This window comes from Lagopus muta, chromosome 2 (genome assembly GCF_023343835.1).
Source record: "Lagopus muta isolate bLagMut1 chromosome 2, bLagMut1 primary, whole genome shotgun sequence".
Classification (NCBI taxonomy): domain Eukaryota; kingdom Metazoa; phylum Chordata; class Aves; order Galliformes; family Phasianidae; genus Lagopus; species Lagopus muta.
The window spans coordinates 107,039,455-107,066,784 of NC_064434.1; the positions used below are offsets into that span (position 1 = coordinate 107,039,455).

At 46.0% G+C, this 27,330-nt stretch overlaps 2 protein-coding genes across 10 annotated transcripts in view; one reads left to right on the top strand and one right to left on the bottom strand.

The window, feature by feature from the left end:
* EML6 (EMAP like 6) overlaps window positions 1–8,399 on the top strand; it is a 109,501-nt gene extending 101,102 nt beyond the window's left edge. For all 6 annotated transcript variants that reach the window (XM_048935211.1, XM_048935212.1, XM_048935213.1 and 3 more), the window contains 6 exons: window positions 633–805; window positions 1,253–1,415; window positions 1,799–1,902; window positions 3,005–3,158; window positions 3,448–3,548; window positions 4,979–8,399. In XM_048935211.1, coding sequence (XP_048791168.1) covers window positions 633–805; window positions 1,253–1,415; window positions 1,799–1,902; window positions 3,005–3,158; window positions 3,448–3,548; window positions 4,979–5,003 — 720 coding nt within the window. In that variant the 3' untranslated portion in view covers window positions 5,004–8,399. The remainder of the gene's footprint in view (window positions 1–632; window positions 806–1,252; window positions 1,416–1,798; window positions 1,903–3,004; window positions 3,159–3,447; window positions 3,549–4,978) is intronic.
* Window positions 8,400–8,784: 385 nt separating this feature from the next.
* Window positions 8,785–27,330, bottom strand: part of RTN4 (reticulon 4) — a 37,424-nt gene continuing 18,878 nt past the window's right edge. For 2 of the 4 annotated variants that reach the window (XM_048935221.1, XM_048935223.1), the window contains 6 exons: window positions 17,511–17,718; window positions 15,458–15,596; window positions 11,283–11,352; window positions 10,608–10,654; window positions 9,353–9,411; window positions 8,785–8,960 (listed from right to left, as the gene is read on the bottom strand). In XM_048935221.1, coding sequence (XP_048791178.1) covers window positions 8,918–8,960; window positions 9,353–9,411; window positions 10,608–10,654; window positions 11,283–11,352; window positions 15,458–15,596; window positions 17,511–17,718 — 566 coding nt within the window. In that variant the 3' untranslated portion in view covers window positions 8,785–8,917. Of the gene's footprint in view, window positions 8,961–9,352; window positions 9,412–10,607; window positions 10,655–11,282; window positions 11,353–15,457; window positions 15,597–17,510; window positions 17,719–21,184; window positions 21,310–25,805; window positions 26,001–27,330 lie in introns of those variants that run through there. The other 2 variants (XM_048935224.1, XM_048935225.1) reach the window with 2 other exon arrangements.

A 27,330-nucleotide genomic window follows, 5' to 3' on the forward strand; every position in this document is an offset into this window, starting at 1 on the left:
TCCAACACTTTTACAGCCTTTCTTTACAATAGATGAGATGGCATATATGTAGATCAGCAGTATTTTTTTTCCAACATCAAACTGCATTAACCAACAAGAATATTAAAAATAACAAGGATTTCTGGTTATGCCAAGCTACATAAATTGTTTCAAAAGCTAGTTACCTGAGATAGTAGGCTCATTTTTAATGTCAGAAATTATTAGCGTTATTATTGCACCCAGATAATTGAAATGGCAGAAGTGTTTTGCTATGTTTCCGTATAGCAAATGGTAAAATAATAGAAAATATTGCTCAGAAATTGTAGAATAGCCCTCTGAAGGCAATGGGATTAAAAAAATCCATTTCCTTCTTTGGTAAGTAACATGCTTTGCGATTCAAAGTTGAAGTTCTCCTGCAGCAAGATAGCTGCAAATGTGGAACACCCATTTTAATTGCACCTCTATTTGAAGCCTGTTTTGCAACATATGTCTGGTGGGTGTGATTTTCATGTGAAATTTCAGATTTCTATTTAGAGGAAACTCTACAGAACTTGTTTTTAATGAGCGGCTTTCGTACTCAGTGTTTGGAAGCCTTCCATTTGCTCGGAGGCTTTCCACAGGGAGGTTTGTTGCTGTCGCTTTTGTTCACGCAGAAACTCCTGAACAAAGTCAACCTGGGTCACCCAGCAAGATGTGCTGCCTACAGTCCTGATGGAGAGATGGTCGCCATCGGCATGAAGAACGGAGAGTTTGTGATCTTACTGGTTAACAGCCTTAAGGTGTGGGGCAAGAAGCGAGACAGGAAGTCTGCAATTCAGGATATTAGGTATGTCCAACAGGTCTGAGCTCTGCAAGGACACAGCCCTTCCTCTGGAAGTAGTCCCATAGGGCCAAGTTCATTCATTTATTTATTGTGATTAATTCATCTCTATCTACCAGTAATTTGTACACTGTGGAGTTATGATTCTGGGAATGAATACAATAATGCATTGTAAAATTGCAAATCCTGTTCCTTTCTCACAGAGGATTAATGTTGTTCTTCATATCATACTGTGCACTCTACACAAGTGCAATGTTAACCTCAGTTAACAATATATGATGTCATCTGCCTATGAAGCACCAAATTTGATTTGGACTGAATTTCCCTATTGATACAAGGTTTGTCTTGTTTTCCAGTAAAATTGATTTGCCCTTTTGTGTTATCACGGGAAGCAAAAGCAAATCTTGCACAGAAACAGTAAATTATATCCTCATTCTGTATCTTGTTGTCTAGGATCAGCCCAGATAACAGGTTTTTGGCTGTGGGTTCCCAAGAGCATACTGTAGATTTCTACGATCTCACTCAAGGTACAACCCTAAACCGAATAGGCTACTGCAAAGATATTGCAAGTTTTGTCATCCAGATGGATTTTTCTGCTGACAGCAGGTACATTCAGGTATGTCGTGTGTGGGCAGCCTTGTTTCTGTTTCCTGTGACTGGTTTATCAGGCATAATGGCAAGATGGCAAGCTGAATTTATGTGTGAGTCACTTCCTTCTTAAACTTTCCTGATCTAGTAAAATTGGGTTGAGGTAAACTAGAGAGTACACAGCTGAAAGGAAATCCATCCATACGCATTGAAACACTTGATTCACTTGTCGTCCTGTCACTGTTATTCCTTTATATTACATATCAAGAATTATAGCAAGCTAAAAAGAAAAATGCATCCTAGATGTTTATTTCCTGATATTACTATTACTACTGTTACCACTGCAGTTCTTTACAGAAGAAATCAATGCATTTACAGTGAAGTTTATAGCTTTTCCTTTCCTGCATTCAGGTATCAACCGGTGCCTATAAGCGTCAAGTCCATGAGGTGCCACTAGGAAAGCAAATAACAGATACTGCCACGATAGAAAAGATCACCTGGGCCACGTGGACAAGGTAAAAAAACAAAGCAGAACAAAAGCAAACACTAAAAACTAAAAAGTTCTGCCTGTCTGGGGACAAGTACAATGGAGAATACAATACAGTGCACAAGGTCGAATTGTGTACACCATACACATAGAATATCACAGGGTTTGGCAAGCCTATAAGAGAGGGGTACACACTCCACTTCCACAGAGGCCTCTAACACATGTTTTTCAACACTCTTGATGTTGGTTGGTGTCATGCTCTGCGTAGTGTCATTAATGCTGTCAGATATCCGTGCTGATTGTTGCCATTTGTTCCAGATTTCTATGCTGTTACGGCTTTACTTTTACTGGCACGCTAGGATAGGTTGCTACCTTTACCCACAGTGAACACGAGCAGCATAGGGGGTGTGGAAACATGAGCTGATTGTATGGAAGGGGGTTGTGGGTACCGTTAGAACATATCTGCTGACGTGCATTTATATAGGGCCCTCCCCACACCTTTACAAATCCGTGGCTGTGCTCTCACTGTAGAAAGTGGAACAGGCCAGGAGCCCATCTGGCAGCAAACAGTGGGATGATACAGGCAGGCTTTAGGATAAGGTAAGTGAGAATCCTCCCACTCTTACTGCTCTGCCATGGAGCAAGCTGAAAAATCTGCCCTGAATTTCTCATTTCTAAGGACTCTTTGGACAGATGGGGCAGAGGCATCAGTATGTGGGTAAAACAGCAGTAACTGCACAGAACCTCAGCTAAGGTGAAAACAGCTCCTCTGAGAAATGCTCAGCTCCAAAGGAGCATTCCTTCATTCCACAACCTCAGGGTAAGAGAACATCATTGTAAAAAGCTCTGTGAGCAGTTACGTACGGGCTCACAAGGACAGGCAAGGCCAGAGCTACACAAGCTGCTGCTGCAGAATGAGGGGAGTAGTTTCACAGGAGATAAACCTCAGGATGTGTGGTTAGAGCTGGTTTTGGAGTCACACAACACAGGTGCATTGCTGTGATGGGCTCCATTGTGGGGTTTAGTGGGAGAAGGCTTGCTTGTAAGGAACAGTTTTCTATCAGGATGCTCTGCAGCAACAAGAAAGTCTTATGGTCTAACATTCTTTTTTTAATTTCCTTTTGGAACAGCATTCTTGGAGATGAAGTCATTGGAATTTGGCCACGAAATGCAGATAAGGCAGATGTCAATTGTGCATGTGTGACCCATGCTGGCCTGAATATAGTCACAGGGGATGACTTCGGTCTGGTGAAGCTGTTTGATTTCCCATGCACAGAAAAATTTGTAAGTGGAGGTTTTATTTTCCTTCACTCTAAGCAGCTTACTTTCCCCATGTTCACATTCCTTAGCACGTGGCTTTAAGGAGAGCGCGATGCAGTGGGTCAGCTGCAGGCTGCTCCTGGCTGCTGGGGGGCATTGCTGCCTTCTGGCACTGGGGAAGGTGCAGTGCTCAGAAGCAGGTGCTGAGTTTGGATAGTGGGGGCTCGAAGGGAATGCTCACAAGTCAGCATTGGTGCTCTTCAGTGCTACGATGGCGTAATGAAATCCTGAACTTTTTTTCTTTTTCCACCAGGCCAAACACAAGCGGTATTTTGGGCATTCTGCACACGTTACCAACATACGCTTTTCTCATGATGACAAGTACGTGATCAGCACAGGAGGAGATGACTGCAGGTATTATTTATTTTGAGTTATTTTCGTGATGAAGAATGAGAAAATTCACTGTGCACCTTTGCATGCCAAATCTGCAGCAGTGCATGCACTGCCCTTCTGGGTTCAGGCTGCATTCATTGCTGCCTGCTGAAATGTGAGGTTTGCTTTTCTTAGTCTTGCAATGCTCTATTTAATGCTTGATTGTGGCTGATTTATTCCTCTGCTTGGCCCGGAGCCAGCTGTTGGATAAAGCTCCTTGCAGTACCTTGCAGTCTGGTGCTTTGCCTTCAGCACCCAGTGCCTGCACTGCACTCCCTGGCTCGCTGTCTTCCTGGAACAGCTGGCTCAAGCAGAGCTTGCCTGATGCCAATACGGAGCTGGGAGCTGCTGAGGGACTGGAGGTGGCTGAAGGAGCCCCTGCTGCTGGCACGGAGCCCCGTGTGGGTCTGAAGAGCACTGAGATCAAAGACAGCTGGTGGGGATGTCAGTCACACCAAAATAACCGCAGGGTTCCCACCCAGCAAAGGGTAGGACAGGAATTCCAGCACAAGAAACAGCACAGCAGATTTAGAAAACCATTCAAACAGAGGAGCCTGCCCAAAAGGGGTCTGAATTTAAAGAGGGGAAAAAATTCAGGAAGTGTGTGTGTGTGCAGGGAGGAGGGGTAGGTGTCTGTCATAGTGTTGTTTGTGCAGCTGTGCAACAGCAGTGTGTGGCTCTGGGTGTGCAGCTGTACGTGTAGGGATGTGTGGCTGTGCTCACTGCAGTGTAGCTGTGGTTGTAGCTGTGTGTGTGGGTGCGTGCAGCAGTGCATGGCTGCGGCTGTGTAGGGCTCCTGAGGGCTTTGTGTGCACACGTGGCTCTGCGTTGGGCTCCGGCTTTGTGTGTGGCTGTGGGAGTGTGCACGTGCCACGTGTGAAGGATGTGTGTGGCTCTGGTAGCTGTGTGCATGCTGCTGTGTGAGAATGCGTGTCTGTGGTGCGTAGATGCCTGGCAGTGTGTGGCTTAGTGTGTCTGTCTGTGTCTCTGTCCATCCACGTCTGCACACATCGTGGGTCTCGATGTGCCCATCTGTGCATCTGTGTGTACACACGTGGCTCTGTGTTAGTGTGCCTGTCCACGTGTCTGTGTCTGCAGCTGTGTGCACACATGGATGTGTCTGTCGGTCCGAGTGTGTCTGTGTGCACCTGTCTGTCCATCTGTCTGCATCTTTGTCCGTCCATGTGTCCATGAATGTATGTGCATGAAGACAAAGCCCTGGTGCTGCTGGGGAAGGCACTGCAGTGTGTTCCTGTTCTGCTGGGCTCACCTCTGCCTCACCTGGAGGCGCGTGCTTCAGTGTGCACTTAGTCCACCACTCTCTCTTACAGAAGAGATGCTGGAGGTGACTTCAAAAAATATCAGTCAGTGGTATCAATCAATTGATGAGCTACCAATTAATTTCTTTGCAGTGTGTTTGTGTGGCGATGTCTCTGACAGCTCCTGCTGTGTTGCTGCCACCCCAAGCGCTGGCTCAGGACCGGACAGCCACGGATGCCTCTCCCCCTTCAGCTGCTGTGACTGCTGCCTGATGCTGCTGGAGGATTTCATCTTTCCAGATTTCTTGTGACTGTAGTGAGCATGAACGTGCTCTTGTGTCTCAAATACCAACATCCCAGAGCAGGGAGCTGAGGTTTGGAAGGGAAGTTTTGCAAGTGGGGTGGGCCAAAGTGAACAGGTAACTGCCTAATGCTGTATTATTCAAACCGTGTGGGAGAAGGGAGGATGCGGAGAAAAATGCTGGGCCCTTTAATTTGTGTAATTTCAAAATTCATGGCTCGAACATTCACAAATGTTTTCACCACACCTGCTTCAAATTCAATCTCAGTGCGCTCAATAGAAGCACAGGCTGCTAATGAGGACACTGGGGTCACATTGCAGCTGTCTGTAATCAAAGAAGTGAAGTATAGCTCTTAAAATCCTTTTTTTTTTTTTTTAATATGTTTCTTTGGCAAATTTTTCTATCCATTAAGTGCCTTTGAACAATATTTCTCGTAGTATGGCCTATGATCTTGCCTCCCTCCAGTCTGCTTTCAACATATGGTGCTAAACTTCCACACAGAGGAGGGCTAACCACTCACACCCCTTCCAGAGGTGTACTTACGTTACCCCTGTGTACTGCTTTGGTTTTTCATACCTTTAAAAAACAAATTCCAGAATGTTTCTGTGAGCAGGAACCTATACAAGCTGTAAGGCCAAACATTTCCTGCCATGCTGTTCACAATTAGTTCATGCTGGAGGTTGGCTGCAGCTAGAACTTGAAGCTTAACCTAAAGCAGAGCCAGGAGGGGGCAAAAAGGAAGGTTTTAAACACGAGTAATGAGGAAGTTATTCCTTGAGTGTTCCTGCAGTCTCTCTGGTTGCAGGAAAATGTACTTCATGTTTAATTAAACGCTGGCCCAGGCAGTGACCATCAAATCTGTGAAAGTATTCTGAAAGCCACCAGGAATCAGTGCTCCCCACTCTGCCACAGGGATCTCCTGGCCCTGGGAACACTGCTGGCCTGGGCCCTTCAGCAGGCAGCCAGCCCCATGCTGCCTGGTCTCAGAAAACACATCATTCAGGTGCCCAAGAAGTGTTCCTGCCCTTGAGAAAAGCATCGTCTGCGCTCAGTTTGAACTCCTCTTCCTGTCACTGCTTCTCATGCACCCTCTGCAGCAGCCTGAGCTGTGACCACAGGCAGGAGGGCAGCAGCTGCTGCAAGGAAATGAGAGGTGCTTCCACGTGGAAGTGGAGACCAGGAGCAGATGCTCACAAAGGACAAGCAGAACTGTTCAACAACTGTTAATGAACATTTCTGCAAGACCAGAAACCAAGGGACAATGAAATTGGAGAAAGAAAAGAAAGTAATTAAGTTCAACAACTTTTTCAAGTGAAACTTTGAAAAGGAACAGAAAATCTGGGCACTGTGAAATGATAATGGAGATAATGGACATTCAAGGAGGTTACTCAAGAAGGATGTGGATGCCCCAGCGCTGGAGGTATTGAAAGCCAGGCTGCATGTGGCTCGGGGCAGCTTGGTCTGCTGGTTGGCAGCCCTGCACATCGCTGGGGGTTGAAACTAGATGAGTATTGTGGTCCTTTTCAACCCAGGCAATTTTGTGACATGGGAATGACTTTGTTCTTTCAGGATTGTTTTTTAATCTAAAGAATTCAAGGCCAAAAGAGAACATTCTGACTTTAAGTGATGTTAAATAGTGCTTTAGTCCCAGTTCAGCTCAATGAAATGCTGAGCTGTGGAACTGTCCTGCTGTGCCACTTCACACTCCCACACCCAGCTCTGATAGCAGCAGTTGGACACAGAATATTGTAGTGCTGACCACTGAAACAAACGGCTGTCCCATTCAAGGAGCAGATCTATGTATATTTCACACACAAAAGTGCTTCAGCAACCTCAAAGAATCAGCTTTTTTTAAAACTGAATTTATTAATGCCTTATATTACTATACAGAAGATCAGTTTGTCAGATACACAGTAAGAGTCCCTATGCAGTTTTTGTTTTGTTTTTAAGGAATCCTTTTGGATCACATGGTGTAATCCTGTTGGGTGGTGATGTCAGTGAGCACCTTCTTGGCCTATGTTGTCATGTTTGCCTTTCACACTGATTGTATCCTGACCAAAAGCAGCTGTGCAGCAGCAGGAGCTATCGACAGCAATGCTACCACTACCTTACAGCAATAGCATCTGTCAGGAAAGCACTTGCAAATTTCTATGTTTATATCATTTGGCTTTATCTGTAAATGTTCAGAAGTGAGGATGTATTATACTGTAAATTAATACATTAGTGCATGAATTTATTTTTCAATGGTCAAAATGCCATTCATGGAACATCTGTGTCTCTAATAAATTTGGATACCAGTTTTCAATGTCCAGCTCTCTGACTCAGACACCGAAAACAAACCAAACATCTGAAAAAATACTGACTTGCTTTACGGTTCCCCTCAGACAAGCAGCGGGCTGCGTTCTCTCTTCTACAGAACAAGCAGCCAAGGACCCTGAAACTCTTCTAGCAGACTCCCATCTCACCTCCCTAAGGTTCAGTGACAGCTGAGGACCGAGTGGGGGTGGCAATGCAGGGCCTCCTGCTGCTCTGTGAGCCACCACAGCTGGGGCTGAGCAAACTGCTTCATGCTGCACAGACAGAAAGAAAAGGTACCATGAAAACCCCACCTACTCACACTGCTCGAAATCTGACAAACTATTTCTACCACCATGTACAATGCATGTTTAAGCACGAGGAACTTAAAATAAACACAAATATATTAAACTTACCTCAAGAAAGCAAAATGCCGGTATTATTTTAAGTCTATAAGCTTTATTGATACTTGGGGTTTTTTGTTTGGGGTTTTTTTTTTGTTTTTTTGTTTTTTTTTTTTGCTTTTTTGTTGATTTTTTGTTGGTTTTTTTGTTTTACATTTCACAATGCATTCCACAGACTTAGTTCAATACAGCTTAAACTGCAAGTGTTTATATTTTCATTGACCATTTCTTGCATAACAAGGTTTGAAGTTCCCAAACAACATTTGCAGCATGAGATATTCAGTCCACACATGTTCAGAGTTTGAGAGACTGTAGAATTATTTGCTCAAAATTAACTACTGTACGTTTGCGCAACCAAGTGTATGCTGTAATTTCAGTTTACGTGGAGGTTCCTTTGTTCGTTACTCTTTGCTTCTTTTAAACAGATGCTAGTGTTTACAGAGACGTTTTAGTTTCTCAAGCTTGTGTGCTATGGAGCTAGTCCAGAATCAGTCAGTTCTCTGACGTACGAAGCACTGTGGAGCAGCTGAAAGATCTAAGCTTTGTGAAACACATATATATATATATATATATTGGCAATTGATAAAACAATAAAATCACAATACAGCTATACTCATACCAAAAAGGCAAGATTCTTCAAAACTTGCTAAAATGGTATATTCTTCTAAAACATCTCATTTTAGAAAATCTGCATCAATCTACACAGACCATACACAGTGCACAAACTGGGAAGTGTTCTCCTCTGCTCCACCTGCACTACCTCTTCTGGAACGCAGCAGCGCCTACCTCTGATAAGCAAAATGTACAGCTTTCTCAAATCTTTTGTATTAGCCAGTGCTGCACACAGGATAAAGAAAGATGATTAGTTTTAAATCCATACATAGCAGCTTACAATACTTAAGATGATGAAACACATGGCAGTCAAAACAGTTATTTTTCCTCAAACACTGCGTTGCTAAAAAATAAAGATCTGTGAAATTGCACTGCAATGTCAAGGGTTTCGCTATACCCTGACCCTCCCCATGTAAATCCAAATGAGTATTTTCCCCCTTGAAAGCTGAACTTCCTATCCATAAGTTGCTTCGGGCTTTTTACTCGGTTTTGCGCTTCAGCCCAGGGATCTTTGCTTGGATCCTGCAAAAGGAATGGGAGAGGAAAAAGAACGGCATTGGAGAAAGCAAAATAGAGGAGGCAGAAAGGTATTCTTAGGGATGTGGAGGTCATTAGCACAGCAAACCAACCACTACCCTCAGAAACTGGTACAACTGCTACATTCCTCCTCATGCGCCCCACAGCTGCAAATGCTGAGGGTCTGTGGTTCTACTGGTAGCTTCAATCTATGCATTTCCATTAGAAATCAAACTGGATGAACTTAACAGCAACAGCAAGAGGGGAACAGACTTCACAACCACTCTGTATTTAACCAGAAGACTTTCTCCTCCCACAGCTTGCAGTATGGGACATGTAGTGTGGGGTTGTTGTGCACATTATTTATACAGAAAGTGAAACAAACAACAAATACTCACTTTGCCATCGCATCCTTGACATTCTTGTTCACTAGTCCCAAATAATGGTCGATCTGGGCCTAAAAGGTAAGATGGGAGATGTTACAGATCAACTGCTGGATGGCAGCATTACAGCAGGGCACCAGGATGTGCCTCACAGGATCAACTGCTGACAGAAGGAAGGAGCTCAGCACTGATGCAGCCCAAGCCCAGCTCCCTCTCAGTCACCTTCCAGCGCAAAACCCTCCATCCTGTGACTGCTGACCAAAAGGCAGCAGTTTCTCCAGGTAGAAGATGCTCACTGGAGCCCACTGCTAAGCTGAGCATCAGCAGGAGATTGCATTTTTAAACACAGGCCTTTTTCACTCACGCCTCTTCTTGAGGCAGCTCTGACAGAGTGCACCACTGAGGAGGAGGTGAGGAGCAGTCACCCCTTGGGGCACCCAGAGAAGGAAAGCTGCTTTGGTGGGCTGGGCCTGCTAAAGAGCTTACGCCCTCAGGGAGCAGCCTTCAGCTCAAGAGGATTGAGGAGCTGGGGTTAAGCCACACCACTTGTCCATCAGGTTTCCTCAGTGCTACAGGATTTCCTTTTGCTGCAGAGCTCTGTTTGCTCTGCCATCTTCTCAGCGCTTCTCTTCCTCCTTGCCCAAATTGCAGGCTGGCCTCTCTGAGCGGGGTTGTTTTTGAAAGAGGAGAAGGAACTGCTAAGCCAGCATTGGCTTCCCCCCTCCTCCTGTAGATACTCCCTGCTCCAGCTCTGCTATTATTTCACCATATGCATTTTGCTTTGGGTTCTTCTTACCTCCTTCATGTAACATTAGTCTGTCAACAAGAGAAGTATCAGAAGCATCTCCCATCACCGGTTTTTGTCAGAACTACAAATTCCATGGGGATTTGGGACACAAATCCTGAATATTATTAGCTCCAAAGTGGTTTCTTCAGAACTCACATCAAGAGCAACACCCCCTGCCTAATGCTGCTGTCATCCTGACCAAATCTGAACAAGAGGACAAGAAATCCTCCAGGTTAACCATGACCGTTTCATAACTGTTTGGTGGGGGCAGCCCTCTTAAATTCCACCAAACAGGAGGGGGGGAAGCACACACAGTTTGGACTTCACAGCAAACTCAGTTCTCTGGCACTTGCTCCTGGTTAAAGGCCTGTGCTTCAAAGGCTTCAGAGTTTAGAAGGATAAAATTTGGTTTTATTCCTTCCTGGTTTTGTTTCAACAGAGCTAATCTCACAGAGTGCTTAATGAATCCTATTAAAAACTCACCTGATGTCTCTCATAAATAACAGGAACACTGAAGAGCGAAATCAAAGCTGGAAAAGAAAAGATCACCAGTATAAATACTGACAAAAGAACAGTGCTCTATTTAATGGACACTGGTGTTCACCTTGACCATTCTTTCAAAAAGCTACAGGAAAAAGCAATAGCTAAGCTACATACAAAAATCATTGGTCAGTAATTTCAACTATCTACTAAGGAGTTGGGCTGCTCTTCAAGTCTCATTAATGGCATGGTGCACCTGATCACAGCTCACTTCTGCACTGGGTTATACACATTCTTCAGACCCCAGTTTGCTTCTGACAGCTGCTCTGGACTACCAGAATCAAACTGTCTTGAGTGGGAGGGGACCAGATCTCCTCCTGCACCTCCACCAGTAAGTTACAGTATAGCAACCACGCTACAGAAAAGCTAACGCGGACAGATAAGCACAAGGGACCATGCTTCTGAATGATACAAAGTCTGAAAAATCAGCAAATTCAGCAGCACAATTCACAGTTACCCCTCTGCAGTGTTATCAGTGCCCTAGAAGGACACACAACTGCATCATTTCGATACACTCTCAAGAACCCAGGAACAGCCTCGGAATACCAGGCAGACCTCAGTGCTTTTTTCAGGGTTATTCTGTCATGCCAGCTATTTAACACAACTTGAAACACTCACCCAGTATCAGTAACGTCAGACCATTGAACAAGGCACCAACATAAGTGAACACCCACATCAACACTGCAAACTGTAAAGGAAAAAAAAGCACGTTAGCCCATGATGTGTGGTACAAAAACATACCGGCCGTAACACTAAGTGAGAAAAACTCCCAAAACACACTCATAAAGCTAGAAAGCATCAGACATCACCGTGCACATCCCATGTAATTATAGATGTGTGACGAGGTGGCTGAAGGGTTCAGTAACAGGATATGTGGCCCCTTGTGTCTGGGTCATCGGGCTGAGCGCAGTGACCAGGAGTGGTCGCTACCTGGTGGCTGCCCAACGCCCTCTGCACTGATGTACTGCTTCCAACCCAGCATTTAGCAACAATGGGCAACCAGTTCCCACTTGCCTCCCTTCTGACACACACAGCAGGACAGGCAAGTGAGGGGCTGGAGCAATCCAGCACCGGGGGATGGAGCCAGGAGCCAGCAGCCACCTCGCAGCACGCCTGGCAGCCCAGCAGCCCGCATCCAAATGCATCAACTGCAGGGCTGTGCTGCATATGGGGATATGGAACTGCCCCAGCCGTGCTTCAGTCTCTGGGAGCCACCAAGTGCCCTGGGCAGGGGGCTGCCACATCGCCATCCTTTGCCCACCACTGCTCCCACACAGACCCTGTCCTGAGCAGCCCCAGCAGCTCTGAACAGGACTGTCTGTCCTCCGCCAGGTGCAGTGTCCCAAGCACACCTCTGACCTATACGGGGTGGGAAGGGCCAAGGCTGCCAGCTCTATTTCTGTGTCAGCACCTCCCCGATCAGCCGCTTTCTTCTAGAGTTGCACAGCCCATAAGGAACGAAGCAGAAGCCAGGACTTGGGTGTCAGAGCAAGGGCAGTTAGCAGTGTGTATCTCTAAGCAATGACTTGTGCTTTGGTGAGATTATCAAGAAAAACAAAGCAGACTTCTCCAAACTCCCTCTTGATTCATTCAGACCTCTGTTCTGCTCTGCAGTGCAGTGGTGGGAAGTGGGCGGCAGCCTCTGCACACAGTGCTTTAACAAAGCCAACAGTCTGCTTCCAGCATGGGTCTGTCTGTGCAGCACGTCCCCCTCTGCACAGCAGGAGGAAAGCCAGGAACTGACACTGCAGCAAAGAGCCCCGGGCCTGGGATCATTTCCATGACTCACAGCGTGCACTCAGCACCGTAAATCCTCAGGCTTCAAGCAGAAGAAGCAAAGAGCTCCAACAGCCACCCAAGCTCCTGAGTTGCTGCAGGGACAGGCAGGGGAGCATTAATAACAGTGCTGAGGACTATGACCATGCCAGAAAACCGGGCTCATGTAAGCAGCAGGTAGCAGGACTGACCTATCAAGATAATGCTGTTCTTCCTGCAAGCTCAGGACAGGACAGAAGGAAGGCATGGGGCCCAAGCTCTCTGCTTGCACGTGACAATGACATGCAAGCCAGCAAAAACAAGCAGTGTATCTGATGGACTGAATGGAGTTTCTGCCACCTCATTCCAATGACAAGTAGCTCCAGTACTCGAAGCGCAAGGCAATTTAACGGCAGATCCAGAAATGCCTATCCTTCAGCTTCTTTACTGTGAAGTGTTCCAACACAGCACGGAGCTCTATTTCTCAAAGCACAGTTGAGCAATGACAAACTGGGAGCTGTGTGTCCCAACGTCCCTAAGGAGCAGCTGCTGCTTGTGCAACTCAGTGCATGGCAGATCATGGTGCACTGGGGCCAAAGTGCAGCTTCTCCTGGGCCTTTGGCAAGGGCTCTTCTGGAGACCCTCCTGAGGAGCATCTCCTTGAGCAGCATAAACACTTAATCCATTTTAAGACTTCCACCACTGAACAATTGTTTAATAAAAACAGAAAAACTTCTTCACGAGACAGATTTTACAGCCAGAACTATTATGCACAATAAGCTGACCTGCAGACATTTTCTACAACAGAGCTCTTCAATTATACACAATCCTGCTGTTTCCTATAGTGAAGATGTTTAAACTACACAAGCCAAGAATTGTGTTGGTTTTTTTTTTTTTTAATATAAAACCAGAGCCACTATTTACATAATCAGGATCTCTGTGTTCTCCTCGAGCACAAACTCTTCAAACCAGCAGCTGAGAGCAGCGCTGGCATTTACTGCTTTCACAGAGGGCTGCTCCCAACTGCCATAAATTAGACTAATTAACCCACATGAAGTGCCTTAAATGCCAGAAGAGAGGGGACATGAATTATTTCAGCTGAATAAACACCTATTCCCCACATACCACACTATTTTAAAGGTGATTATAGGGCCCTGAAGACATCCCAACTGGAGTCCATTCTATTCTGGTAGCCCTTCACGCAGTGCTGACCAAAGCAGCTGTTGGCCATTCACCATTTCCCAGTCCTTACTGCGAGGGACTGCGATCTCCAAACAAATGGCGTGGAAATTCTCCTCACTCAGAGGAAGGAACACACCGCAGGGGCCTTAATTCTTTAAAACATAGGGACAACCTTGTGACTACAATGTATTCTGCCATGTACCCTGTTGTTTCATCACATCCAAATAGGCCTTAAACAAAATAATCTTTTTCTGAACACAGACTCAATGCCATTAGGAAGCACAATAGACAAAGAGCGTGTTCCTTTCCTCCCTCAGACACCAAGTTATCAACATGCAATTCCAGTCACGTCAGAACCTTCCTCTTGGTGAAGGCCACAGCACTGCAGAGATGATCCCCAAGGACTCGGCCACTGAACGAAAGGCGAGAGCCTCGTACAGACCGAAGGGCAGCGGGCAGACATCAGCCACCCCATGCAGCCAAGTGGAAACACCAGCAAGGCACAGCCAGGCCCACCTGAGCCCTGCTGCCACAGAAGGCAGCAGTATCCACTGTACGTGAAGGCACAGCCCCATCATACGAGTACTTTCACTGCACAGCCGTGCAGGAGCAGGAAGATGATGACACAAAGCTCTGGGCTAAGGCTTCACCTCCCCTCTCCCTCCTGAGAACCTCGGTCTTCTCACAAGCAGCAGATCCCAGATGACCTGGGGCCTTACAATCTTTTTTCCAGAGGGAAAAGGCTCTTCCTATGGGAGATCTGCACAGCGCTAACTACAGCATTTGCAATACCAGCTCTTGACTGTGTTGAGGCATAATGAGAAACAGGATCCACAACCACTGGTAAGATCCTGAGGTCTGTCTCTGGTTTCTATTCCACAAGTATAACAAAGACTTTCACAGCCTTCCTCTCTTATTCCAAGTTTCACTGGAAATCCCTTCCCTCAGCCCCACAGCAGCTCAGAGGGCTCACTAAGCACTTTGCAAGGGAGAGATTTACTGGAGGATAAATGCAACTTTGCTTCAGAAGATTTAGCAAACCGAAAAACAAATGGACAGCAAGCTGCATTCAATAAAGGAAACAACAGCTTGAAAGACAAAGCCAGGCACTAGGCTTGAAAGGAGAGAATATAATTCTCACGGAACAAAACTGGATTTGCAGCCATTTTTCTCTGTTTTTTCACTGTCAGTTTTGCTCTGCCGACTTCCAGTACTGTCCATCCAATGTGAGATACCTGTTACGCTGTCTGGCACGCTTTAGGCAGCTGCTTACAGAAGCGGTCAGTAATTTGTATTACTAAACAAAACAACTATGTACACAAAAATCTAGTGACTGAATCAAGCATCCACCTTCCTAGAAAAACAAAGGCATCATTCAGTCCCCATTCTTCCAGCAAAAGAATGGATACAGAGCTCCTGCTATTCAAGGCAAGGGGTTGTAGATTAACTGCAATACAGAAACAAACAAACAAAACAACATAACCACACTCTGTCAGTCCAGCCCTAAACTGAGGTTTTGTTTTTAAAGAGAGGTAATGGTGCATTCTAACTGCACACACAGGAGAGAAGCACCTTGTTTTCTTAAAAGATTTCCACTCTTAAGCACCAGGTACAGCTGAACTGCATGCAACCAAAGCCAGTTTCAGTTTTCCACTCAGTTTTATTGTACTGCCACAATGCAACCCTGTGGCCGCATTTGGTGCTTTATAGGCAGCGGAATTACTTAGTACTTCCAAGTGGAGCCAAACAGAAATGTGAACTAACAATTGCATCAGGACAAGTGGGCTTTGCTACTCTGGGTCAGCAAGGAATCTATCTGCACAGTGCTGGTGTACCTACAGCTGGAGTAAACTTACCTTCAGAGAATCAACCAAGTCATCAACGAGGAAGAGGCGTCTCAGCTCCTTGACTGTGCCGTTGATGTGACCAAGCACAACATTGCTGTATTTCTGAATCAGCTCTTCAGACACAGCTACATCAGACTCCAAGTAAGCCCTGAAAGAAAGAACAGCTAGTGAAACTACTGCAAGAGTTGCACTAAGCAGTACCAACATACAGCACGGTGTCACCAAGAGACAAACCTCACAACACAAGGAATGCAAGGAGGACAGAATAGAACCAACCTAAGCTATCTTAGGAAGGGAAGAGCAAAAATCAAGCTGTGTTGTGCTCCTGTACTTAACTCAGACATGCACACAGCCTGGGCCAGACCGTGCAGAAGGCACACTGACCTGCACACGGGGCCAGCGAGTAGCCAGACACGTCCAGCATCTCTGACCCATATACTGGCATCTGTCACAGTCAGAAGGCCAGCGGGTATTTAAAACAGGAGACACAGATGGAGAGGCTGGCAGGGGACAGGGGGATCGTTCTCTGGTTTTGCTGCTGCATTAGGAAAAAGGGAATCCTTAAGGCAACCTCATATCCTACGGGACTTGAGATTCCTACATTTCTCAGAGAAAGTCCTATGAAAGCAACATATCCAATCTGCTGGAAGATGTTTTTGAAACACTGTGACAAATACACCAAGGCATGGGAAAACTGGCAAATTTTTCATCAGTTCATTAAAAAAAAGAAGATACAGAAAAAAGAAAACCACTTTCTAGCAATTACTGACAGCAATTCTTTCAACACAAGTGTGTGTATTTACACCCCATTAAAGGTCCATTCCCACTGCACTCCAACTTTTGCCTGCATTAGTTGGGACTGTGGCACATGAAGAACAATATATTTGATTTCCACCTTAGAGAGAGGAGCAATGCAGCACCATCTGTAACAGGACATCACTTTACATCTACTGCTGCTAACTAATTAATTTTCGGGGGGGGAGGGGGATTCTGCTGTAAGGCGAGGTGTTGTTTTCTTTAATTAAATAATTATTTTAAACCCCTACCAACACATAGTGGAGTCTCCTGTGTGCATTGGCTCCTACTGTCAAAATTAACAACTACATGTGGTCAGGGAGAAATAAATTTGGGAAAGCTTTTGACTATGCTTACTGCAGATGAGTGGAAGAGAAACAGAGTAACTGGAAAGGCCACAAAGTTGTTAAGGGGGCTGCAAAGAGGAGGCAAGCAGGATTTTCTGAAAGGTGCAAGGGAAGCTGAGATTGAACCACTTTGCTCATTAAAAAAGGAGAGAAGCAAGAGCAGTGTGGGATGGGGTTGGCATGGAAACCAGAAACAAGCACTCTCAGTAATTACTCTTACACATCAGTGGTTTTATTTCTTCTAAGATGCAGCTCTGCAGTAACAGACAGCACTGCAGTCTACACAGAAAAGAGCATAAATGCCAAGGATACTGCATTCCTACCCTGCAGGGAAGTGCACACATGGTACACCACAAGGGCTGCTTTCATTACTTAAAAGCAAGAGCCTAAAGAAAAAAATAAATCCTATCATTTAACTGCTCTATCCTTAGCATTCTTCAGAGTCCAATCTTCTGAATTTCTTACCTGGGTAGGCTGCAATGAACCTGGATTCTCTGATCACAAGGCAGATTTGCATATGAGAACACAGCTCTGCTGCTATGTGCTAAAATCTAAGTGCTAGGAGTCTCCTGATGTCCCAGTAAGTTCAAAATCCCCCCTGCTGCATCTATTCTGACTTTCTCTAAATAAACTGCACTGGAAGTGCTGAAATAATCTTTAAATTTTGTACATCATCTCTCACTGGTTCACATTCTGAAGGCTGTATCACACTAAAATGCTTAGCCATTAGATTGGGGCATGGTCTGTCATTTTGGTTTCATTGGCTTTTTTTTTTATAATGCAAATGGATACACTCTAGCATTACCATTTATTTTCTTACACAACATATTCATGCACGTGTCATTCACCACCTCCGCCAGCACCAGAAGCACCGCTCCCAAAAACACCACGTTTTTCCTTAATTAAAAGAAAAACCTCACCTAAATGGGTGGCCTTCGTCGGACTTTTGGATTGCCTGGATAACTCCCTTGTATATCCTAAAGCTGATGGTCACAGAAAGCAGGGCCAAGGCAATGTAAGCTGTCACGCTCACGATGCTGAACACTGTTAATGAGAGCAGCAGGAACAAGCTGGCACCAAACACCACTCCTGTCTTCTTAATGTCTCGCCAGTAAAGGAGGTCAACAACTAAAAATGTAAAAAGGTGAGAAATTAGAACAAGATACTTTTTGCACGCACATGAAAACAGAACACGATTCATCTGACTGCTGAGAGTCACCAAGAACAGAACTCGTGATCTCACTGTCAAACAAGAGCTGAAATGACAACTAGAAATAGGTTACTGTAGCCCTGACTTTGCATCGGGCTTCAGATTATTGGGATTATTGATGTTAGGATTAGCTCAAATGTAATTGCTGAATTTTAAGAACAATCCTGCCCTTCAGCGATGTCAGAATTAATCTCTTCAGCTACGGTACTGTGCTGTGCACCAGAACCACAGCACTTGGTGCTTTATTTCCTGTCATCTTGGGGGATCTCTTGAAGACCACTTGCAGATTTCCCGTTGGGATGAAGGACAAAGACATCAACAGATCTCTACTTCTGCAAGTCCAAAAGAGGCAAAGGCATAACTTTTTGTTTTCTTCCCTTTTGACTAAAGTCATTCCTGTGGGAGCATATGAAGTCGACTATGGGTGACAACACAAAATTCAATTCAGGCTAAATCTGCTGGGTTATAATATAAAATATTTCATTTGTAAACCAGGTTTACTTTTTTTCCCATGACACTCAGCTAAGAACACAACACAATGGCATTTTCAGCATGCCTGTAAACTATACCCTTGTGTAAGTTTAAGGAAATGGCTTAGTGTGTCCACTACAGTTCTTTTTGGTTTGGGATGGTGGGCTGTTTTGGTGCTTGCTGGGAAGGTTTTTTGGTTGCTTTTTTCCCAAACTATTAGTGAAATCTGACAAACATCATTCTCCATTGCTGAGCACACAACTGTGCCAAGCACACGGCCCAGCCTAGTCTAGTTCTATATCACATGGTGAGGTGCACAAAAACATTTGGCCTTCGTGGTTGTCATTTCCACAGCTGATGAGGTTTTCACAAGAATAAATTTCTCCTCTGCATCAAAACTGCTTGGTAAGAGAGGTAACGTGAGAGTTAATAAGTGCAGAACTCAAACTGTGGACAAATTATTCCTTCGATCAGACATGGCTGCAGTAACCCTGACCCAGACAGTACAGAATGTTAGCTGTAACATTGCATATTACAACTCTGCAGGGAAACCTTACTCTAAATGCCTGTAAAAGAAGTAATTCAATAACAGTACAGCTGCTATTTTGTCCTGGATGGAAGGATGGTAATGCACCAGCATTAAGTAACTTCGTGGCCTCCGTAGGGCAAAGTCTGCACAATCCTTCTGAAGGTACAACATGAAAATGCCACTGGAGCAATTTCACATGTTTCAGAAGCTGACATCCTGTCCTAATTATTTCTGTAGGGAAACCTAGCAGCAGGCACCGGAAAATTGAGAACTCAGGTCAGAAACATAAAAGAACCCATTATTTCCATAACGCAAAGCATTTTATCCAAATATTTAATTCCCAGAAGCGTAGGAATTCCTTCGAGCTCTACAGAGTCACGTTACAGTTACACGAACACCTTAAATGTGTAACAAGTCACAACTGCTGTTGAAAGAAACCATCTGAGCCCTCCACCGCTCGGTGCCATTACATTCCTCAGCACAGCCGTACAGAGCCAGCCCAGCAATCTGCATGCAGCCCACACTGAGCACAACCAACACACAGCCCGAGCACCCAGCCAGATCAGGTGCCGGACGGCGTTCTCTTGTGCGGCTCCACCAACATGTGGGGTGAGAGATAGAGCAGCCGACCGAGGAGGTGACGCTCCTGCCTCGGAACAGCACGACTTCCAAGTCCTCGTGGAACTGCAGCCTCTCACTGCGCCCTGCTGAGCTGTTATTCCTCCTCATGTTACAGAGCTGCACTGCTCGCTTCCCTGGCAAACAAGCAACGCTCTGGGCCAAAGATAAGCACGCCTTTTCTTTACTACTTGCACACATCAAACAAACAGAAATTAAGGCATGGCTGAATTCCTCTTGTATGAGCTATAAACCCTACATTAACCAACATCATATCTGGTTTCTTTGGTTTTGTCTCCAATTACAGAAGGGTCTCCCGGTGTCTCTGCACGCCTTATTAGCAAGCTGGCATGCAGAAGGTGGCAGCAGAAGGGGTGAGCTTCACCTACATGCACTGCAAACAGAGGGCTCTGCTCGCACTGAGCTGCACCTGGGGGAGATTTCCAAAAAGGGCAGTGGGCCCCTTGTTCCTCAATCACACAAAAATCTTTGAAAAGCCTCGCTTTTTGCTTCAGACACTGAAACCACTTTTATTTTTACACCCTGCAACTGGAGCATCCGTACATTACCACATGGATGACTCTCATGTGACACTCAGCATGGCCCTACTGCTCCTCCTGCAGCCAGCATCAGCTCCGCAGTGAGACAGCACCTCCTCTGCAATGCAACATTAAACATCCACACTGACAGGGGGTTCTTGCTGCTCCACAGGAAACCACGTACCGCAGGCAATAGCACCTCATACCTGAACCTGGCTCTAAAAATGAGAAGGCAGCAAGCCACCTGCAGGGCAGGCTCCAAAACAGGAGGAACACATGCTGAAACCGAAGCACAGCACAGATGCCAAGCACCCTCAGCAGCCCACCCCAAGGCTCCTGCTCTCCGCAGTGAGAGCCCCCGAGCCGGGCCCTCCCACACCATGCTTCAGCTGCACAAGAATTTTCCCTTGCTGTCTCTGCTCCATTTGGAGAAGCACCCCACCGACCTCGGCTTCATGACACGGCTATCTTGTTTCATAGTAAATTCTTCAAAGGGAAAATCCCACGTTATAAGGCATCTGAAACAGCGACTTGTAACTTTTAATCAGGGAGCAAACGCTGATTTCTCTTTTCCAATTGATCAGAACCAGCTATTCACATTTGTTTCTGAAGTGAAAGGGAAGGTTAAAGCACTGCTACCAGCAGTCCTCGGGGATGAACTCGAGCACACGGCATTCACAGCAAAGCCCACAGCAGCCAAACAAGTGCTCCAGAACAGCGCTGCTGCTCAGCACCTTTCCTCGAGGATCTGCTGTAAGCTTTCCTTTATACAACATGAACTATAATCTCCTGCTTTTAGAGCAAGTATTCCGGGCCTATTTCACAGCAAGAGCAGCTGTCTACATTTGGTAAGCACGAACTGTCACTTGGCATATCTAAAAATAGTACCACCAGCATCCGTGCCTTACATGCAGAACTCATCCAATTACATTTTGCCTTTAAAGCAAAGCACCGTTACGCGGCACGAGGTTTATCACCGCATTTTTCTAAAGACTCTCCTTTCTTTCACTGACATTTAACTTAAAACCGAGCAATTTAATGCAGTTTCTGATGACAAAAAACAGCGGTTCAATGTATTTAACCCGATAATCCTCTTTTTCTTTTTAAAAAAAACAAACAACCAAACCAAGTAATCCTCTCCTTTTCAGACAGAGAAATTATAAGCCTCGAGATCTACGATAGTGTAATTCACAGACACTCAGTAAAAGCGAAAGAGAAGGGACTAACCCATTTTGGCATCCATCTTGAGCGTGCCTGCATGCACCAGCCTTGTGCAGCTACTCCCAGCGCCTTTCACTTCCTGCTGGGGCAGCGCTGGGGCAGCGCAGCGACGCAATGCCTGCCTCAGCCCGCAGCCAATGGCCGCCCCGGCGCGACGGCCGCGGGACGCAGCTGTGGGAGAGCCCGGCTGCCATCAGCGCTGCTCGGTGCCGGGCACGTGCAAATGGACACACAAAGGGGCTCAGCCCAAAGAAAGACCCTTTGTGTAACAGGGGAGAGAAGAGAAAGCAAGGCGGGTGTGATTTACAGAGGCTGTGCGCGCAGCGGCCATGACACAGAGCCTTTCTGCGCTCTGAAACGTAAACAGAAATTCCTTCTGTTCCTCAAACAGTAACAGCAGCTCAGGAGCACAACTAGAAGCCTTTTCTGGATCAGATTAAGAACAGCGTGGTACTGACACAGAAATTTAACAGAATTACAGAGATGGAGCTTTTAAAGGTCTCTATGGTGTAGAAGAAAACTGCCATCATGGCCATTAAGACCACAAATAGGTAAATTGCCGATTTCTTTTTAGAGGGGCACTTTCCGGTCAAGCTAATTAAAGTTCTTAATTACTCATGACAGTGATCTTCACGGTTTCCACAGATCTTCTGTAGAGAGCATCTGACAGCCCAGACCCAAAGCTGCAGCTCCCCTTCCCAAGCTCGCTCAGCCCTCATCCAACTTAATCCGACCCCAAAGCAAAGCCGCACAGCAAGGAGCCGGCACAGAGCCTGTCTGCGCCCCACAGCACCTGCCTCTGTAGGCAGCTCTGCAGGTGGGCAATTCATTTGGAGGGCCTACATGGAAAGATGTATGCCCAAAGGAAAGCAGCCTTCACATTGTGTCACCATGGCTGGTGGCCGGGTAGGACGCAGTTGCTGGGGATGGAGCTACGAGAATGTCAGGTGGAAGCTGGTTTAGAATCATTAAGGCTGGAATTGAGCTCCAAGATCATCCAGTCCAGCCATCAACCCACCCCACCATACCCACTGCCCACGTCCCTCAGTGCCACATCCCACGGCTCTGGGGCACCTCCAGGTGACCCCACCGCTCCCTGGGCAGCTGTGCCACTGCCTCACCTTCTTTGGGAGAAGGAATCGTTCCTAACAGCCAGCCTGAACCTCCCTTGGTGCAACTTGAGGCCTTTCCCTCTCATCCTATGCAAAAGAGGCTGACCCTCCTCACTACAACACCTCCCTTCAGGTCACTGTAGAAAGCAATAATGCCTCCTGTAAGTCCTCCCAGCAGCATTCAGTCAAAGCAAGCAATGTGCTACCCAGGCAGCCAAAGCACAGAATGCCCTGACCTTACGGTCCTGCCAAACACTGCCTACAGACTGATCTGCCCCACTGCATCTAAGCACAAATCTAGTCATACTATAGAGAAATCTGAGAAACGTGGTGGTCCAGCACATATGCAAAGCCATCCAAGTACAGGCACCATTAGCAGGCTTGGGCTTTCACATTTTAATGACTACTTACATCAGAATGACATGGTCCCACATTGTGTTTCATATGTTTGTTTTAAATCGTGGCTGACACTGTATGCAGGAGCAGTTGCAGAGTGGTTTTACCCCACTCAGATGTGCCAGGAGCCAGCTGGGTTCTTGACTACCTTGCTGAAATTCACTGAAACAAAACAACCTCAGGCTGGAAAAACAGCAAGTCTGTAGCTGGACTGCACGGAGTACCAGGCATGGGGAGCCAGCAAGGACCAACAGAGCCCTCCCTGTCCAGGTTGCCCCTGGCAGCACAAAGGAGCAGTGCATGCAGGAGGATGGACACACTTGTCCAGCTGAACGCCCCCAAGGTCTCAGAGCCAATCTGGAGCCCACAGGTTTCACACCTGGCACACCTGCCCACAATCCTAGCAATGAAAAACCAACACCGACTCCACAAAGCACAAGCTAGAACTAAAATGAAGTCCAATGCTTCCAAGTTATTCAAAAAAATGCAAACACTAGGTAACAATTCTTAATGTGCCAATGCAGCATCTTTTATTTCTAGTTCATCATGTACGTGTGTGTGCACTTACTCACAGTGCATGAACTCAGGAAACCGTTCCAAAGTCCTGTTTGCTCATTAGGACATTTTCAGATATCAAGGCCTATTCTACCACTTCTCACACCTAAGCCAGAACTTGGAGATATTTTCAGCACATTAATAAAAAAATGAAAATAAATCCTGGGGTAACCTGGTAGTATAGCTATGGCACTCATCTTACCATTACTCAGCCATCAACTCCACATTTCATTGAAATAATTAAAACACAAATCACCCATCTTAGATGCCTCACTGCTGATTACACCACGTGGGCCTGGCCTTAAAAGTGCTAAAAATAAAAGTCATGCCATCCCCTGGGTAATCTGGTTTCACCCTGCTTATCTCAGAGATCAATAACCGCAGGTACAGGGCTTTACCACTTTCACTGCACCGCTTTCTCAACTCCTATGGCTGTTCCAGAAGAATGTGCCACATGTGCCAAAGCAAAACGTAAGATTATTTTCCAGCAGGAAATAGCACCTCAGGGGAAAAGTCCAACTTTTGGTCCCCCTGCGATTTTAGATTTGACTGTTCCATTTTTCTTTAGTTTATGTTTAAGCTCAGAAACAAGCATGTTGCAATATTTGCTTCTGTGCTTATTAAGGGGCAAAACGAATCGTGTCATCGATCCTTGAACTTTAGCCATTTTTTTTCATGCTGCTGAAGCCTTACACGCTAAGAAAACATGAAAGAAGACTGCCACATCTCCTTGTGAACAAACTCTAACAGAGAGCACTTCAAGGATGGGCATGACTGGCAGAGTGCAGTCACAAAAGGAGGGGAACCAGACTGTTCTGCTTCCCCAAAAAACTTCTTGCTTCACCTTCCATTTTCTTATAAATCATAAATTATACCCTAATTAAATCTCAAGGCAGCAGGGACTTCCTTGGGAGAAACAGGCATGAGAACAGCTTCCTCCACCTGATGGGATGCCTTCTGTAAGAACAAAGGCCTGGGAAAGAGGAAATTGAGCCACCTGGCACAGTACACAGCACAAGATCTACATGTAGGACAGGCTCAGGTTTGCCTGGTCCATCTGATACCACCTCCACTCCTTGCTAACCAGGCCCACTTGCACTGAAGCATGCAGCCCCAGGTGCCCTGCCTGCATGACCCCACACTGCTCAGTGCCTGCAGCTCTGACAGCCCTCAGTACTCTCCTGGGTGAGAAAGGCAAGCTCCTGAGTGGAAACTCATTAATCTCAATCCAAGAATGACTCCATTATTCTCGAGGCCTCAAATTCAGGGTTGGGAAATGTCTGCTCTCAGGGGCAGTGAGGGACAGACTGCAGCCAATGCTGCTCATTGGGTTGCAAAAGCCAGCCTGAAGCAGGGGCTCCGAGCACCAAAGGTAACTAACCAACCTGTTCACTTCCACACACACCCTTTCATTTTTTTAACCCTGAGAATTTCAGGCCTGACATACAGATACTGACCACATAAAGTAATGACATATTAAGTACAGGTGACTAAGCGCTGCAGGTTATTTTTTTCTGCTATCCACTTGCCTTTAACAAAAGCTTAGAACCTCAGTGTACTCTGCAGGGCCAACTTTTACCCCCATGGCATTTTTTTTTTGCTAAGTGGATTCTGACAGAGCATTGTGTGGATCCCACACAGCTGGCAACTCTGTTCCACTGAAGGAAAACAACTCTGAAATGATGGCTGCAAAAAAAACAAAAAAAACAAAAAAAAAGAAAAAGAGGCAAAGTTCAGCAGTACCAAGCACTGCAGGGACCTTTAACAAATTCAGTATCCAGAGATTATGACATTTTTTTCCAAAGGTTGTCCTGCTGATAAATTTTGGAGATTACGTATCTGGTAAGGCTTAAACTCTTACACAGTGAGCACTAATAATGATCCCCAGAGATTGACAACAGGGATCTCCCATTGGCGGCTGCAGGAACAAAGGTCAGCAGCACACTAATTTAAGGCTGGCTTCTTATTTACCACGCAGCACAACACCTCTGCATTCTGGACACCAGGCACAGGTTTACCTAGAATCCCACAGAAATATGGGCAACTCTGAGCAAGCACAATTAAGGGAAGACCCCAAACACACCACAACGAAGGGAGAAGCAGGCAGCCTGCTGCAGCCTGCATGCAATGTCGCCTCATAAAACGACCGAACCACATGAACCGCAGACATGACGTTCTCTTGAGTTAATGGTTAATATTTTTAAATTATCAATAACACACAAATTTTAAAGGAACATGAAGTACATTTGGATATGGTGCTATTTGTGCACCGCATACCCACAGGAGCTCTTCTTAGCAGGCTCAGTGGGGCTGGCAGAGCTCTGCAGTGCCACACAAGCTGCTTCACCAACATAAATTATTTATTCTTTCTGCACCGCTTGCATTCATCTCTTCTAATCTGCAGCCTTTACCGGTCTGCATGCAATGCTAATGTATCTTACACCTCCACATACGCCCCACAATCAAACGCATGCTAAAAATACCATTCATTAAAAGCAACCCACAGCATCTTTAGCTTAAGGAAAAAAAAAAAAAATAGAGAAAAAAGTTGAAAGAGCAAATACCCTTATCCTTCCAACCGCTCGGCTGACTGTCCATCTCTCCACACGCAGTCTACCCTCCAGCTGCAGTTATCAATTATGCATACCAACAGGACAGCTGCAAGAGGAGAAACCTACAGCCTGGGATGGCAAACATGGGCTTCCCTGGCCGCGTCTGCAGCCGCTGCTGCACTGGTGCTGCAGGAGGCGGTCAGCTGACGGCGCGGGGCGTGGAGCTGACGCAGTGCCGGCTGGAGGCAGCCTGCTGCTGCGCCGACACACGGCTGCACTGCCGCCGCAGCCATTTGCTGGGAGGGGGCTCAGAGCAGCGGCTCACCCGGCAGCCTGCAGCAGACTGCTTCTCAAATAAGGGCTAAGACACTTTTCTGATGGTACACAGCATCCTTACGTGCTGCTGGGCCGTATTTACTCATTTTAAAGAAGCAGAGATTGAAAATGGTTATCTTGCACACTACCCCTTTCCTGCAGCCAGCACCTCCCTCTGTATTTTTCATCACCACCCTGCGGTGCCAGCTGAAAATCTGACAGTTCCCTCTTCACTTCAACAAAACAAGGACAAGCCAGAAGTTTATACAGATAACCTTTAAGAAGCAACTTACAGAAAATACTGGGCAGGCTTGAGACCAAACTAGAAACTCAAAGCCTGCAAGAGCTGTGAGAACCATGCCAATCGATTTTCCGCTCTTGCTGAAAAATCTGTGACTGCTCTTTAATATTAGTCTCCTTAATGAGAGTCTCTGCTTCCTACCTGGGACTGGCAAAAAAAAAAAAAAAAAAAAAAAACCAAAAAAAAACCCACAAAGGGCTTCCACCAGTGCCCTAAAACTTCTTAAAACCCCGACACGTTAATTTATATAAAGACACAGATTCCATTTGGTTTTGAAACACAAATCAAAACGTGTACTGTGGGGTGGAAAGGTGAAGGGTATGCTCAAATGTTGGAGCGCAAGGAAACTCACTGAGCTGCACTGCATGGAAGTACCAAACATGTCTGAAAATCTCCATCTGCCCCTGACCTGCAATTCTGAACAACTGGAAGCCAGCAAACCCTGTACTTCTCTCCTCACCCTCTGGATGAGTGCATTGCCACCAAATTAATAACAAACTATGCCTTCAGCAAGTCCTTCCCATTAACTTCCCATACTGCTATAGACACACAACTGAAGTCAGTTTAGACGGGTTACCAGCCCATCTCCCAACAGCAACAACTCCACCAGCAGGAACATCTCCATCCTCGGGATTCTTTTCTTCACCCTTTGCATGCTTGGTCTCCCTTCCTACCACCCCACGCAAATGATCCCAAATGAAACCTGTATCCCTCTTCTTTCAGGCAAGACTCACCCACATCATGCTATTCTATGTGAAAACCGAGTGCTGGTGGTGTGCCAACAAACTTCTGTGTGAGCTTTATCGTGTCATTACGGAAACACAGATGTTTCTGTACCAGTATTAAGATAAAGCTTCCAAAGGGCTAAGTGCACAGTGATACCATCAAGTGACCCAGACAACCAAAAGCGATGCATCCAAG